Source organism: Condylura cristata, unplaced genomic scaffold, assembly GCF_000260355.1.
Source record: "Condylura cristata isolate star-nosed mole 26May11 unplaced genomic scaffold, ConCri1.0 scaffold00029, whole genome shotgun sequence".
Lineage (NCBI taxonomy): Eukaryota > Metazoa > Chordata > Mammalia > Eulipotyphla > Talpidae > Condylura > Condylura cristata.
Genome location: NW_004567130.1, coordinates 12,218,276 through 12,232,714, shown reverse-complemented (window position 1 = coordinate 12,232,714; position 14,439 = coordinate 12,218,276). Strand labels below are relative to the sequence as shown.

The 14,439-nt window shown below is 56.2% G+C and overlaps 1 protein-coding gene across 3 annotated transcripts in view; it reads left to right on the top strand.

Annotated features, from left to right (window-relative positions):
- The first annotated feature begins 975 nt into the window (after positions 1-975).
- Positions 976-14,439, top strand: part of HNF1A (HNF1 homeobox A) — a 16,861-nt gene continuing 3,397 nt past the window's right edge. For 2 of the 3 annotated variants that reach the window (XR_193550.2, XM_004690971.2), the window contains exons 1-7: positions 976-1,495; positions 8,487-8,686; positions 11,163-11,349; positions 11,767-12,008; positions 12,714-12,865; positions 12,994-13,195; positions 13,860-14,051. Coding sequence is in view for 2 of the 3 variants with exons in the window: in XM_004690971.2 (XP_004691028.1) it covers positions 1,173-1,495; positions 8,487-8,686; positions 11,163-11,349; positions 11,767-12,008; positions 12,714-12,865; positions 12,994-13,195; positions 13,860-14,051 (1,498 nt within the window). In the remaining variant the exon portion in view is untranslated. The remainder of the gene's footprint in view (positions 1,496-8,486; positions 8,687-11,162; positions 11,350-11,766; positions 12,009-12,713; positions 12,866-12,993; positions 13,196-13,859; positions 14,052-14,439) is intronic. The other variant, XM_012731138.1, reaches the window with a different exon arrangement.

Here is a 14,439-nt window from a genome sequence, read left to right as displayed (position 1 = left end):
GCATTTGCAGCACCCCCAGAGAGACCCTGCGCCTACTAAGCTGCCCCTCCCCATTCTCCCTGGCCCCAGCCCCAGGCGTTGGCTTGCTGTCCATGCCAGCACGCCATTCCTCTTCCTGGCTGGGTAATATTCCACAGTGTGGCTAGACCATGTGTTCTTTATCCATTCATCTGTTGATGGATATTTGTGACTTTCCTACTTCGGGGCTATCATGACAAATGCTGCTCTGAACAGGCACGTTCCAGTTCTGTGTGGACATCTAGCTTACCTGCTTTCGTGTTTCTTGTGACTTTGCAATGTATTGTATAAGCATAGTGCTTTTCCTGATGACTGGGTTTTTTGGTGCCCTCAACATTTTCACCCCAGTCAAGGGCCTCACTGGCTTCACCTCATTACCACCCCTCAAGTCTCATCCCTTCAGAGCCTGGGTTGCCTCCTCTGTAAAAAGGGAGAGTCCCTGTAGCTCTTACAGCTGTTGGGATGATGGGAGGTAATGACGCACGTTCCAGACCCAGCACACAGTAGACGAGCGAACACGTTTTCACTCCGTAGAGGCTGGTGCTGGGTTAGGGTGGGGCCATTCTCAAGATGGAACTGAACTAGCTCTCCCCTTGAGGACAGCTGGCCCACCTGCCTGGAACTCCCCTCCGCTCCTGCTCCCCGACACCTCCTGTTTTTGCTCTCCTGCCTAGGCCTGACCCCCTACCAGGTCCTTGGCGGGGGACCTGATTCTGCCCTCCTGAAGACCTCCCCAGCCCCTGGCACCTTCTGTCCCGCCACCCTGGGCCCCGACGCTGCTCCCCCACCCTCGCCAGCCATTCCCAGCGAAGGCCGCGCTCCCTGTCCGCTGCCTGCCATGAGGCCTGTGCTTTGCAGGGCTGAAGTCCAAAGTTCAGCCCCTTCGTTAAGCACACGGATAAATATGAACCTTGGAGAATTTCCCCAGCTCCAATGTAAACAGAGCGGGCAGGGGCCCTGATTCACTGGCCGCTGGGGCCAGGGTAGGGGGTTGGGGGTGCCCACAGGGCTTGGCTAGTGGGGTTTGGGGGGGCAGCGGATGCAAGGAGCCTGGCTGGTGCCCGCCTGCTGGCTGGCCGGTAAGTAGGCAGGCCACGCGGTGGGGGAGGCGGCCAGCTTGGTGGCCCGGCGCGCGTGGTCCAGTGGACAGAACCATGGTCTCTAAGCTGAGCCAGCTGCAGACGGAGCTCCTGGCCGCCCTGCTGGAGTCAGGGCTGAGCAAAGAGGCGCTGATCCAGGCGTTGGGTGAGCCGGGACCCTACCTGTTGGCTGGAGATGGCTCCCTGGACAAAGGGGAGTCCTGCGGCGGTCGCGGGGAGCTGCCCGAGCTGCCCAACGGGCTGGGGGAGACGCGGGGCTCCGAGGACGAGACGGATGACGATGGAGAAGACTTCACGCCACCCATCCTCAAAGAGCTGGAGAACCTCAGCCCGGAAGAGGCGGCCCACCAGAAAGCTGTGGTGGAGACACTGCTACAGTAAGGCCCCCGCCCCGCGCCCCGCGCCCCGCGCCCAGCTTCCGAGAGGAGCTGAGGCCCCCGCTCCCCTCCCGAGCTGCTCTCCAGAGCTCTAGGGGCCCTGGCTTTATCCTCACTGTGGGGAAAGGGGCCAGGGCCCACGGGAGCTGGGTCGGGGGTGGGGGTGGGCGTGGGCGAGTCCCTGCTGTGGGCTTGGGGCCTCCCCAACCTGGCTCTCTGCAGAGTCCCCAGTTCCTTGAGAGCTAAGGCTTCCAGCCCAGTGCTCGGGCATGGGGACAGGCCCCGCCAGCTCCTCAGCGGGGCAAAGGCAGGAGAGTCCGCAATTCAGGTGCCCCGAGAGCCAGAGGGTGGTGGGAGCTTTCAGCCATCTCCCAAAACCCTAACTAACTCTCCCCACACCCTAACTTCCCTGCTAAGTGCTAGGTTGCAGGCTCTGGGCTGGGAAGCATGATAGGGGAGCAGGCCCTGGGGTTTGGGGGGCCTCCCCGGGCTGCTCTGGAGATTCGAGCATTCAGCCAAGAAAACCCAGGTCTTCCTTACCTGGAGGAGACAGAATCTGAGCTTGAGCTGCACTCCTTCCCAGAACAGCCTTAGGCCCCCATCCCACCCATAGGTGCCATTAGAGGCTTCCTGGCTATGTACCCCCATCTCCTGGCTGGCTCCCCATCTCCTAGAGAACTGGGTGGGTCTGAGCCCAAAGCCTCCCCTCTCCTCATCAGAGCTGACCTGGTTACTAATTACCCACGGGCGTTATTATTTCTCTTTTGTTTTATAAATTTATAAACAGCAAAAGGCTCTGATAAGGCCTGTGATCATTAACTTGTAGGGCTGGTGGCCTGGGAAGGCCTGGGTCAACCAGCCTGCCCCCCAATGGGGGGTGGGGGTTGGAGGGTGGGGTGGGGAGGTGGCTGGGGGCTGCAAGGACAGCCCCCTGAACACGCAGACCCTCTACCCCCACGGCTGCTTACGCTTGGGTTCCTCGCTAGGATTTTAGAGAATGTTGAGGGGAAACCTGGGAAGAAGTCATGGGGGCTCTGACAGAACAGAGGCCCAGAGAGGGCAGTAGCTTGGTCAAGGTCACCCAGCTGAGGCTCCACACGTCGTGCTCGTAGACACTGTGACTGGAGGCGGGGGCCTGGCTGCGTGGGGTTGGGGGTCTGAGGGAGAGCCCCAGAGATGCTCGGCAGGGGGGCCACCTCTTTTCTGTTTAAGGTCCTGGCCCCAGCTGGGGGTGGCGAGGTCCCGTGCCCTCCTCAGGGAGGGCTCAGGGTCTGCCAGGCCTCAGGAGGGCCTGGGCAGGGGGCAGGGGCCCAGCTAGGGTCCCCTGACTTGGCAGGAAGTAGAGGGCAAAGGGCTGCCGGGCCGCAGGGGAGGGGCAGGGCCAGACCCAGGGCAAGGGCAGCAGGACAGGGATGGGGTGGGGCTGGCAGACCTGGTCAGGGCCCCGGACGGCATTGGGAGCCTTTGGGTGGGAGTGGGGGCTGGGGGTGCCAAAGGCCTTTCTTACCTGACTGGGTGGGGCCTCTTGATCAGCAGCCCCTTGGGTGGGATGGTGGGTGGGGGGGTGGCTTGATCCACAGCACCTGAGGGGGGGAGCAGAGGTCAAAGTGCTCCCTGGGACCAGCAGAGAGAGACCTGGAGGCTGAGGGAGAGAGGGGGAGACAGGCAGGAAGGCAGAGGATGCCCAGGGAGATGGAGAGAAACGGGGCAGCTGAGAGCAGAGAGCCTGGAGGGGAGAGGGGCTCACGCCCAGTTGGGAGAAGGGGCTGGGGAGAGAGCAAGGCGCCCCAAGCTGAGAGGAGGCTGGAGTGTTTCTCCACTGCCCCGACTGGGTTTTCTTTAATGCTAACAGCATGCTATTTACTTTCCATTTAAATTTGAGATGTTGCTATAAATTATCAACCAGCTCCTTGTTCCTGCGGAGTTTATAACTAACTACCTGGGTTACTTATTGTTCAGGTAACAAAAGGGATCTGAAAACGCCCCAAGGGAAAAAAGTGGGCTTCCAGCCTCAGGGCACAGGAAGAAAGCTGAGGGGTTGAGGTGGGGGACCCCCATAAAGTCTGGATGGAGGCGGGGAAGGCTGGGCAGAGGCAGGACTTCAGGGAACGCCACTTCTCTGAGAGGACAGTGTCTGGGGGATGTGGGGACAGGCCTGGGTTCCAGGTCTCTCTGGGGTACCCCCAGTTTGAGGCCACAGCAGGAACTTGAGCTCTTCCCTCAGCTCTTCACCTTTACTTCACCATGTGATCTTGGGCTAATCTCGTCTCTTTCTGCCTCAGTTTTCCTACCTGGTCAATGACTAAAACCCAACTCCCTGTCTTGGTTGTCTGACCTCTTCCAAGGGACTCCTCTCCCTCCCTTGCGTCAGTTACATTCACTCTGCTGACCCCTACCCCAGGGCCTTTGCACATGCAGTTTCTCTACCTGGAATCCTCTTTCCACACCTTCCCATGATCCATTTCTTCTCTTTCTTTGGTCAAATATCACCTCCTCGGGGAGGCCTTCCCTGATTGCCCCCATCTAAAGGCAGTCACTTGGCTCCTAGTTCTCTCTCTTCTATTACCTTCTTTTACTTTATCCTTTCCCTTATTGTGATGAACATCGAAGGTGTCTGTGTTCTATTTCCTGCCATGAAAAAAGCAGCTCTTTGGGGGCAAGGCTTGTGTTGGCTGGTTCACCACTCATACTCACTCATAGCCAGCCTGGTGGCTGGCACACAGCATAAATAGAATGAGGGGGTAGGATTCTCTGAGTCCCTGGGGATATCTGCTGCCCCACTGACCAGGGGCCTAGGGGACTAAAGCCGTGGTCACAGGGCTCCTTCCTGGGTGTTCTCCTAAGCCCTCGCTGTCTCTGGGAAGCTCCAAGTATAACCTGGAGGCCTCTGATCTTCCCCGTCTGGTGGTGCTGGGCATTGAGACCCAGGAGTCAGCAGGCAAGGCAGGACAAGCTGACGTCCAGACGGAGGCCAGTCTGCCTGGGTCTGAATCCCAGCTCTGCCCTGTGCTAGCTTGGGCTGGTGCTTTCAGTTTACTGAGCTCAGTTTCCTCTTTGAGGTCCGGGTGATGCAAGCACCCATGCACAGGGGTAAAGAGCACAGTGTGCTTTGGGGCGGCGGGGAGTGCCTGGAGTCAGTGCAGCTGATGGTGGCTGTCACCCGCGGCTGATGAGCCGCTCACGGAAGTGAAGTGACTTGCCAAGGTCACTCCTACAAAGTAGTGAGGCCAGGACTTGTGCCCAGGTCCCCCGCGCCCCACATCCAGCACAGCTCAGCCCGAGGGCAGCATGCGGTCCGTTCAGCCCTCCACTGACCTCTCCTGCGGCCCTCCCACTCATGCTTGCTGTTCAGCATCACCATCCGCTCGTGTTCACGCCCCCTTCGGTGCTCACACAGCGCTTGCGGATGCGCTAAACTCAGTTTCTTTTCCTGACAGCCTATGAGCGATTATTAACCGCATGCCGCAGAGGAGGAAACTGACACACCGGGAGGTTAAGCAACTCCCAGGCCACTTAGGGTGCTGGGGTTCAAAGTGAGATCGAGGGTCCGGTACTGAGAACTCTGCTCCTCTTCCAGGGGCTTGGCCCCTAAAACCCCAGGTGCTGGCTCAGGAGAGTCCCAGAGCCTTAACCTGACTCTAGAATCAGTAGGTGGGAGAAGGGGCAGGAGAGGATCGCAGGTCTCCTGGGCCCTCTTCTCTCTGCTGTGGGGCAGGGGCCGAGAGCTGCAGGGGGTGGTGGTGATGAGGGTGAGGACATGGTGAGGACTGGAGCAGCCGTCTGGTAACTGAGTGCCTGGAGCGCTGAGCCCAGAGCGAGGCGTTCACTCCCCTTTGAAACTCATTCACTTCACCCACTGGCACAGTGGGCAGGTGCGGATTCCCTGTGTTCGGGAAGGCAGGTGGGCTGTGCAAGGTCACACAGGTGTGGGGGTCACAGTGGTGGGACTTGAACCCTGGTTGTTTTGAGCCTCAGACTCATTAAACTCAAAGCCCGAGGTGCCTGGGGGCTTGGCCTCTTAGCTCTGAGTTAAGGAAACTGTCTTGAAAAAAAGTCAGGTGTTTGAGGACTGTGTGTGTGTGTGTGAGTTGACATGGTGCCGCCAGATGGGTGAGAATGAGATGGAAAAAATGGAGAGAACGGAACACAAAGATAGCAGACAGAAGGGATTGGGGCACAGTGACAGCAGATCTTTAGTCTGAGCCCAGGAGGGGTCTTGCTGAGAGGGGACCCAGCTCCTTCTCTCGGGGGAGGGCGGGAGGGAGGGTTGCTGCAGAGGGTGGGGAGCTGTGGAGGCGGGAGGCCATGGGCAGTGCAGCCCCAGAATCAGATAAACGTGTTTGCCGTGGAGCACAGGGCTGGACTTTGCCCTTCCCTTCCCTCCCAGCTCTGGTGCGTCCAGGGCGCAGGGGAGGTGGGGAAGCCGGATCTGGGAAAAGCAGAGACGGGGGGTTTGGGAGAGTCTGGGGGCTCGGGGAAAAGTGGGATATTCTTGAGTCCCAGCAGGTCACCTGGGACGTGTAGGGCTCTCTACGTCTTAGTTTGCTCACCTGTGAGACCTGCTTTGAGTACTCCGCTTTCTTGGGTCACAAGGTGTCTAAGCCCCGCTCGCAGCCCAGTGCCTTCCAGAAACATCCCTCCTCGCACAATCATTTTTCCACGAATGGGACTTTGCTGGCCAGTTCACGTTTTATCTGTCTCCCCCTTCCTTCTCTTGTCTGTGTGGGAACCGCAGGTAAAAGCGGAAGAAAGCATCAGGGCCAAAGCTGATGGAAGGCTCAGCGTCCCCACACCTGAGGGGGAAACGGGAGTGGGGGGGTGGGGGGCGGGGGGGCGTCAAGGCAGAGCGCCCTTTGAGGGACGAGGGGAGGGCTGGCAGAGAGGGCAGCTCGGTGGGCTTCAGAGTGCTGGGGGTTTACCCGCTGTTCGCTTTCTACAGTTCAGTTTTGTCTGTCACATGCGGGTAATAACATTACGCATATTGTAACGCGTGTTGGAATATTAGCGGTGTAGTGCAACATCAGCATTGTGTTATAGCAGAGGACCCGTATTATGACATGTTACACGATTTTAAGAGCACGGAAGAGTAACTGCCCCACCCACCCTGTCCTCTGTACCCCGTCCTCTCAATCAGTGTTGACACTTCCTTCTGGGCACTTTGGCATTTCATGCAAGTGTGAGCAAGTATGTAGAAATCTTCCTTCACTCCACGTTAAATTGCGTGCCATTTTATATGCATTTTATATGCCACCAGACAGTCCCTGGTCCCTCGGGGGGCCTGCAGGGCGCCAGGCGGCGTGAGGACCTTAGGGGTGCAGGGGTGGGGTGAGGGTGGAAGATAAGGAAGGCACCACAGTTGAAATAGCACCCTCCTGCTGGGCACCTACCTTGTCTCCAGGCTTGGGCATTGGCAAGTGACATGCAACACACTGCTTCCTACTGGTGCCGTTTGCACAACTGCGAACATCAGAACACTCACATTCTAGAAGCACATTGCAGAGTGTGGGGGTGGGGGGGGGATGCTATGATGCACTAGGCCAGACTGAGTTCAGGTCCCAGCTTTGCCTGTCGAGCTGCTTTAATGTGATACGTGTTTGTAATATAAGTGCAGGAGGGAAGAACAGCGGAGGCGTGGGTGAGGGGGAATGTCTGTGTCAAAGGCCATCTGACTCTTCCCCTCTGCAAACAGAGGGTGGGACTCTGAGCCAGGCTGACCCCCAGCCCCTTGAGTCTCTCTAGAGAATCTCAGCCTAAGAGTGGGATTCTGAGCTTCCCTGGTGGTGCAGGGGTTAGTCAGCGCTATCCAGCCCCTGTGGCATGAGTTCGATCCCCGGCCAGGATGCTGACCCACATGGTGCAGCAGACCTCTCCTGTGTTGCTCACTGCTCCCCTCAGCAGTGTACTTAAGTACATCTGCCTGTTCTGCTCCCCACTCTGTCTCTGGTGAATCCTCTCACCTCCTACACCTCTGGTCTACACCCCGGTTCTTGTATGCATAATTAAATAAAAGAAAAACTTAGAAAATAGGTGGGATTCTGGTGGTTGAACATGCACATCTCACGCAGTGAGGCTGCTGAGCACCAGCCCACAGCCCCTTCGCCTGCTGCGGGGAATGTTGGGCCACGTCCAGGGTTGAGTGCAGACTGTCAGGAAGTGAGACCCTGTACGATTTTTTACCTGATTGTTTGACTCAGAACTGAACCCTCTGGGTGGAGTGGGACTCTGCTGGTTGCTTCTGTGACTTCGCAAGAGATGCAGAGCACGTACTTCCCTTCAGCTGTGAAGTGGGAAGATCCTGTTTTTGCCTTTTCAGACCCCATTTTTCTTCCTCATCCATCCATCCATCCATCCATCCATCCATCCATCCATCCATCCATCCACTTGCTCCTCCCTTTGTCTGTCCAACAGTCTGTCTATTCACCCACTCAGCACCTACCAATTTGCCCATCCATCCCACCCATCCACTCATTATTCATGCATTCATCAAGGGCACACTCTATGCCAGGCCTAGTTTGAGCATTGAGAACCAGACAGTTCTTGTCCTCAAGGTGTTTGCAAGCCCTCACAGTGGATAAGTACACTTGGATAAGTGGATAAGTCATAGGTAGCATTACTAGTGGGATGAGGAGAAGCGTTTTAAAGAAGCTAAGTGGCCCGTGCAACTTCCTGTGGGAGTCTGTTCGTGTCTATGTCTCGGTCCGACTCTGTGTACCATGCTTCCAAATCTTTCTCTGCCCCCATGTCTGTGTGAGAGGACCGAGGCCTGTACCCACATGTCTGCTGTGTGTGTGTGTGTCTGGAGGTCTGTTACCCCATGTCTGTGTGTATCGTCCCTGGGTCCTGGCATGAGAGCCCATGCCACCCTCTCCCTGGGTTCAACTCCTAATGGCCTCCACAATGTCCCCTCCCAGGGCTGTCAGGGTTTATAGCATCCAAGACCCCCAGCCCACCTGCACCCCCACTGAGTGGGCTCCATCTTACCTGCTTCTAGGGAGGACCCGTGGCGCGTGGCAAAGATGGTCAAGTCCTACCTACAACAACACAACATCCCCCAGCGGGAGGTGGTCGACACCACTGGCCTCAACCAATCCCACCTGTCCCAGCACCTCAACAAGGGCACCCCCATGAAGACACAGAAGCGGGCTGCTCTGTACACCTGGTATGTCCGCAAGCAGCGAGAGGTGGCCCAGCGTAAGTACGGCTGACTGCAGCCCCGCCTCCCCCGGCAGGGCTTGGGGCTCAAGGGTGGGACCTGGAATTTTCCCCACTCTATTTCTCCAACTGAGACTGAGGGGGAAGTCAGTGGGATTCGATTAAATATATGACTTACTATGCACAAGGGATTCTGGGGGGCAGGGAGCAGGGTCCCGGGCATCCAGAGATGGGTAGGCTGACTCTCTGCCTTCCAAGAGTTCTCTGTATGGTGGGGAAGCAGAAGGAAAGCTCATTAAGATACAGTGGAACATACATTACAATGCAATAGCAAAGTAACACTAGCACACTCACTGTGTGCCCGGCCCAGGCCAAAGCCCTACACAAAGTATTTCAAAGTAGTGAGTTGCCAGAAGGAGCGAGGGATCTATTCTTCCTCAGGGAGGCAGGGTGTCAGGGAGGACTACATAGAAGTAGGACCTTCAACTGGCTTTTGAAGTATGAGTTCAACTTGGATCCATGGAAATGCAGGGAAGGGTGTTTCAGGCAGAAGGAACAACATGAGGAGACTCAGAGGCAGGTGCACAGTGCACCTCATTGCACATCACGGAGGGCCTATTACTCAGACGATGGCGGGCTTCCTTAAGCAGGCTTTATACCCTGCCAAATCCTAAGTTCACTTACCTGTCTGTAGGTAAACTACTTAGATTTTTCCTCTTAGTTATCTGGTTTTTAAAAAGGCAATGGAGGCTTTAATTTTAATTTAATTCCTCCCAAAGGAACCTCTGGCATTCCATCTGGTGTCTCCTTCCAGAGATATTTTATGCATATATTAACAATATATACAGATATACACGTATTATAGATATAGGAACACGTATATTATAGCATTGACCCCTGCAGAACAGAGTTTGGGACTCCGTGGACTCATTTCTATGTGGCTCTTCATGTAAACAGTGGACATAAATGCACGATACCCACAAATACAGTCCAGCACTATATATTTATTTTCTCTTTCTTAGGAGTTTCTTAATCACATTTTCTTTTCTCTGGATTCCTTTATTGTACGAATACACTGTTGTACACTAGAAAGTGCAACAATGTGCCAGTCTTCTATGGATGCTACGGGTGTGGTCCAGGAACGAGCAGACACCAGCACACTGCCATTAAGGCAGGGCCAGGCTGGATTCAGAATGCTTCAGCTTTCTCCTCACACCCTCTTTCTGGTCCAGGACCTCCGCCAGTTGTAGACGGTTTACAATTAGTTGTCATTTCTACCTTGTCTCTTCTTGGTTGTGACTGTTTCTCAGATTTCCCCTGTTTTTCGTGGCCTAAACAAGGACATTTTTTAAGCTGAAATCTTTTCATTTTTTTTTTTAAGATTTATTTATTTATTTGTACAGAACTGGGATACAGGCCAGAGATGCGGAGGGTGAGAGTCTTCACCAGAGACAGAGCGGGGAGCAGAACAGGCAGATCGACGAAGTACACTGCTGAGGGGAGCAGCGGGCGGGTCAGGAGAGGTCTGCCGGGCCATGTGGTCACCTCCGGGGCAGGCGGGGATCGAACTCATGCGGAAGTGGCTTTAGATTCTCAGTGCTGTGCTTTAACCCGCTGCGCCACCAGGGAGGGCCTGAAATCTTTTCATTTTGGGAGGGCCAAGTCATAGTGCCCTGCCCTGTGTGCCAGGTCGTGGCCAGATCCCTGCCTGGCGAGGCTGGGGGTGTAGACAGTGGGGCCACTGGGCGCCAGTGTGATGCCCCAGCCACTGCTCTGTGATTGTTGGATTCTTGCCAAGTTGGCATCTCGTCACTTCTCTGATTGGCTTTTGAAGTGTCTAACTGGTGCCTCTTGGTATGTGATGCTGGGGTACCCCTGTTCCTATCTCCCATCTAGCAATTTTCCTTGCTCCCCTTTCACAAAAACATGCTGGCCCCTGTGTGTCCCAACCTTTCTGTGGCTGGCTCAGGGACAACCCAATAGACTAGTTTCCACTAAACAGGAGGCAGCTGACAAGGGCTGACTGACTTTCTTCTCTCCTGGCTATCCTTTGCCTATAAAGCCTGATTTCTCAGTCTGGAAAGTTGCAAATAGCTCAAAATCTCCTTAGGAGATAGAACTCGTTTCTGCTCTGTTGTGAGACCCTAGGCAAAACAATCTCCCTGACAGCAGCTTCCTCGTGTGTAAAATGGGCTAGCAAACATGTGAGCTCTGAATAAACTCTTATGCTTGTCTGGAGCCTCATATCAGGAAGGATGGGGAGGTAATTTCTTGGCTCAGTACATCAGTGTGTAGGAGTTGATTAGTGATGTCTGCCTTGGACACAGGTTATGAAAGCAGTGGCATGTTTGGTGTGTGTGTGTCACTCCTGGAGTCGATGATTTTTAAGTTCTAGATGTAAACACTTCTGTACCCATACCCTGGGAATGGGAAACCATCAGGGGTATTATCGGGAAAACCCATGTGGGAAGGTGGGAGAGGCCGGTGCTCTGTTCACATCTTTCTGTGCCTGCAGAGTTCACCCATGCAGGGCAGGGTGGGCTGATTGAAGAGCCCACAGGCGATGAGCTACCAACCAAGAAGGGGCGGAGAAACCGTTTCAAGTGGGGTCCAGCATCCCAGCAGATTCTGTTCCAGGCCTACGAGAGGCAGAAGAACCCCAGCAAGGAGGAGCGAGAGGCTTTGGTGGAGGAGTGCAATAGGTAGGGTGGCTGGTGGGTTGAGGACTGGCGGGGTCTGGGCTGGGGAAGCAGAGGTGGGCTACAGGGCGGGGGAGGCTATCCTGTCTTCAGAGCTGTTGACCCAGGAGTTCTCAATTCCTGCTCAGGGACTGAGCTCTACAACCTCTCCCCCACCTCAACCCCCCAAGCATCCCTCGAATGGCTGCTGCTCTCATTGTATCCGCACTACAACCCTGTGGCTATTCTGCTCATTTTATGAATGGAGTCTAAGGTAGCTATGTCATTTACTCAAGGTCACACAGGCAGAACTGGGTTTGGAACCCAGATTTGCCAGCCTCAAACACTCAGGTAGAGCCCCACTTCGCAGGACCCTCCCCTCAACCTCAGGAGAGGGTTCTCTGAGCCTGGCCTGGGGGCTCACAGTGGCCTTTTCTGCAGAGCGGAGTGCATCCAGAGAGGGGTGTCACCATCGCAGGCACAGGGGCTGGGCTCCAACCTCGTCACGGAGGTGCGTGTCTACAACTGGTTTGCCAATCGCCGCAAGGAAGAAGCCTTCCGACATAAGCTGGCCATGGACACATACAATGGGCCCCCGCCGGGACCAGGCCCCGGTTCTGCGCTGCCGGCCCACAGCTCCCCTGGCCTGCCCCCACCCACCCTCTCCCCTAGTAAGGTCCATGGTGAGTCTACACGGGCGGGGGGTTCAGGGAGGTGGTAACGGGACATGAGGGTAGGTGGGAAGGCTGGGCGGACTTGGGCTGGTTCCATACCATTCTACTCTACTCTAGTTAGACGACTCTGCGCTCCATCCACGCCACCCCCTCCTGTCAATCTAACTTCAGTTGGGTTATTTCCTTCCCATTCTTTCATTTCAGATTGAGTCCTCACCATCCACTTCAATGCTGTTCTCTACTCAGTCATCAAAGTTAGCTCATTTAAACTTGGTATAGTTTAATCCATTCCCATTCCCATCCAATCCATTCAGTTTCCCTAAATGTAATTCAAAGAAATTCGGCTCCTGTGGTAGAGTCCAGTTCAATGTGATTCCATTCAGTTCAGCTCAGTCAAGCTCCATTCATTTCAGTTCCAATAGACCTGGATTCCAGCTCATCCTATTCCAGCTCTGCCCAGCGCCGCTTCATTCCATTAGTCTGAATTCCGTTTGGTTCAACTGTGGTTTAATGAGCACTTACTGCATGTCAGGCGTCGCCATAGGCAGTGGCAGGCAGAGCTGACCGCGTACAGGAGGGGAACATGAGCAGTTTGCGGGCTGCCCAAGGATGACGCTTCTGCCCAAGCAAACTGTGTAGGCTGGAGAGATGTGGGCCGTGGAGGTGGTGAGGGTGGGGCAGGGCAGTGCTGAGGCTGGCCTGTGCCCATTCCAGGGGTGCGCTATGGACAGCCCACAACCAGCGAGGGAGCGGAAGTGCCTGCAAGCAGCGGGGGTCCCTTGGTGACAGTGTCCACTCCCCTGCACCAAGTGTCCCCCACTGGCCTGGAGCCCAGTCACAGCCTGCTGAACACAGAAGCCAAGCTGGTGCGTATCCACCGCCACGGGAAACCCCTTCCAAGCTCACCATCTTCCCTGGACTGGGGGATCCTGAAGTGGTCCCCAGGGATAAGGTGTGGGGCTTCACCCTGACTCAGCCTGGCTTCCCCTCCAAGGTCTCAGCCACTGGAGGCTCCCTCCCCCCTGTCAGCACCCTGACAGCACTGCACAGCTTGGAGCAGACATCCCCAGGCCTCAACCAGCAGCCCCAGAACCTTATCATGGCCTCACTTCCCGGGGTCATGACCATCGGGGCCGGTGAGCCTGCCTCCCTGGGCCCCACGTTCACCAATACAGGCGCCTCCACCCTGGTCATCGGTAAGCTGGTGAAGATGAGGGGTGGGGGAGGCAGGGTAGGGGGCACAGGGGACTCCCATAGACTCCTGGGGCTGGAAGAGCCACGGGGGCCCGTCTGGCTGTCCGTCCGTCCATGCATGCGTGTGTGCCCTATGCCAGGCTCTGCGCCCCATCAGTGACACGGTCACACAAAAGAGCCAAACCAACCAAGGGCTTAGCAACCGCAGTGGGGGGCAGTCAATACACATAGAACGTAAATGGCATCTGAAAAGGTGCAATGTTTATGGAAAACAGAACAAGGAAAGTTGGGGGCGGGTTGAGGTTTTCCAAGTTTGGGTTTTTTAAGCTCAGAAAATGATTTGCAGGGCCTACGTGCAGAAGCTTAAAATAGAAGGCCGAGAGGCATTGCAGGGGGAGGGACCAGTGATAAGCCTCAGAGCCTTTGCTATGTGGCAGCCCCCAGGGCCCCAGGAAACCTGGTTTCACACTCCCAGGCCTCTGTAATGAGCCAGAGGCTGAGAGAGCAGGAGTGACTTGCTAGGGCCCTGGAAGTTAGGGAGGTCCTGGTGCCTGGGTGTTTTCTGACTGCCTGTCCTGGTGCTGGGAGGGAGGGTGCAGGGGGTCTGTGCGGGTGAGGGGGAATTCGTGGTGGGAGGCCTGGTTGACTCCTGCCCTCCTGCTCCAGGCCTGGCCTCCACACAGGCACAGAGCGTGCCGGTCATCAACAGTATGGGGAGCAGCCTCACCACCCTGCAGCCGGTCCAGTTCTCCCAGCCACTGCACCCCTCCTACCAGCAGCCACTCATGCCCCCGGTGCAGAGCCACGTGACCCAGAGCCCCTTCATGGCCACCATGGCCCAGCTGCAGAGCCCCCACGGTGAGCGCCCCGGGCCCTGGCTCGGCAGGTGGTGGCGGAGATCGGGGCCTGATGGGCACAGGGGAGGCCAGGGGGCTTAGATCCGTGGGGTCTGAGTGAGTGCGTGGCACAGTGCCCATGCGTCTGTGACAGGTGTGACTGTGGGCCAGGACATGTGTCCAGTGGCTGCGTGCACATGCACATGTGTGTGCGGACAGCTGTGTACATGAGGGTTCGTATGCTCAGGAGGGCCTTCCTCTACAACCCTGGGTAGGGCCATGGTGTTTCAGTTTTTCAGGTGCCACACCCCACAACCCCACTCCCACCCAGGACTGGGGGGAGCACCCGTCTCCAAAGCAGTGTGATTTTTACAGCAGGAGGTAGAATTCCATGGAGTAGCTTTTTTTTT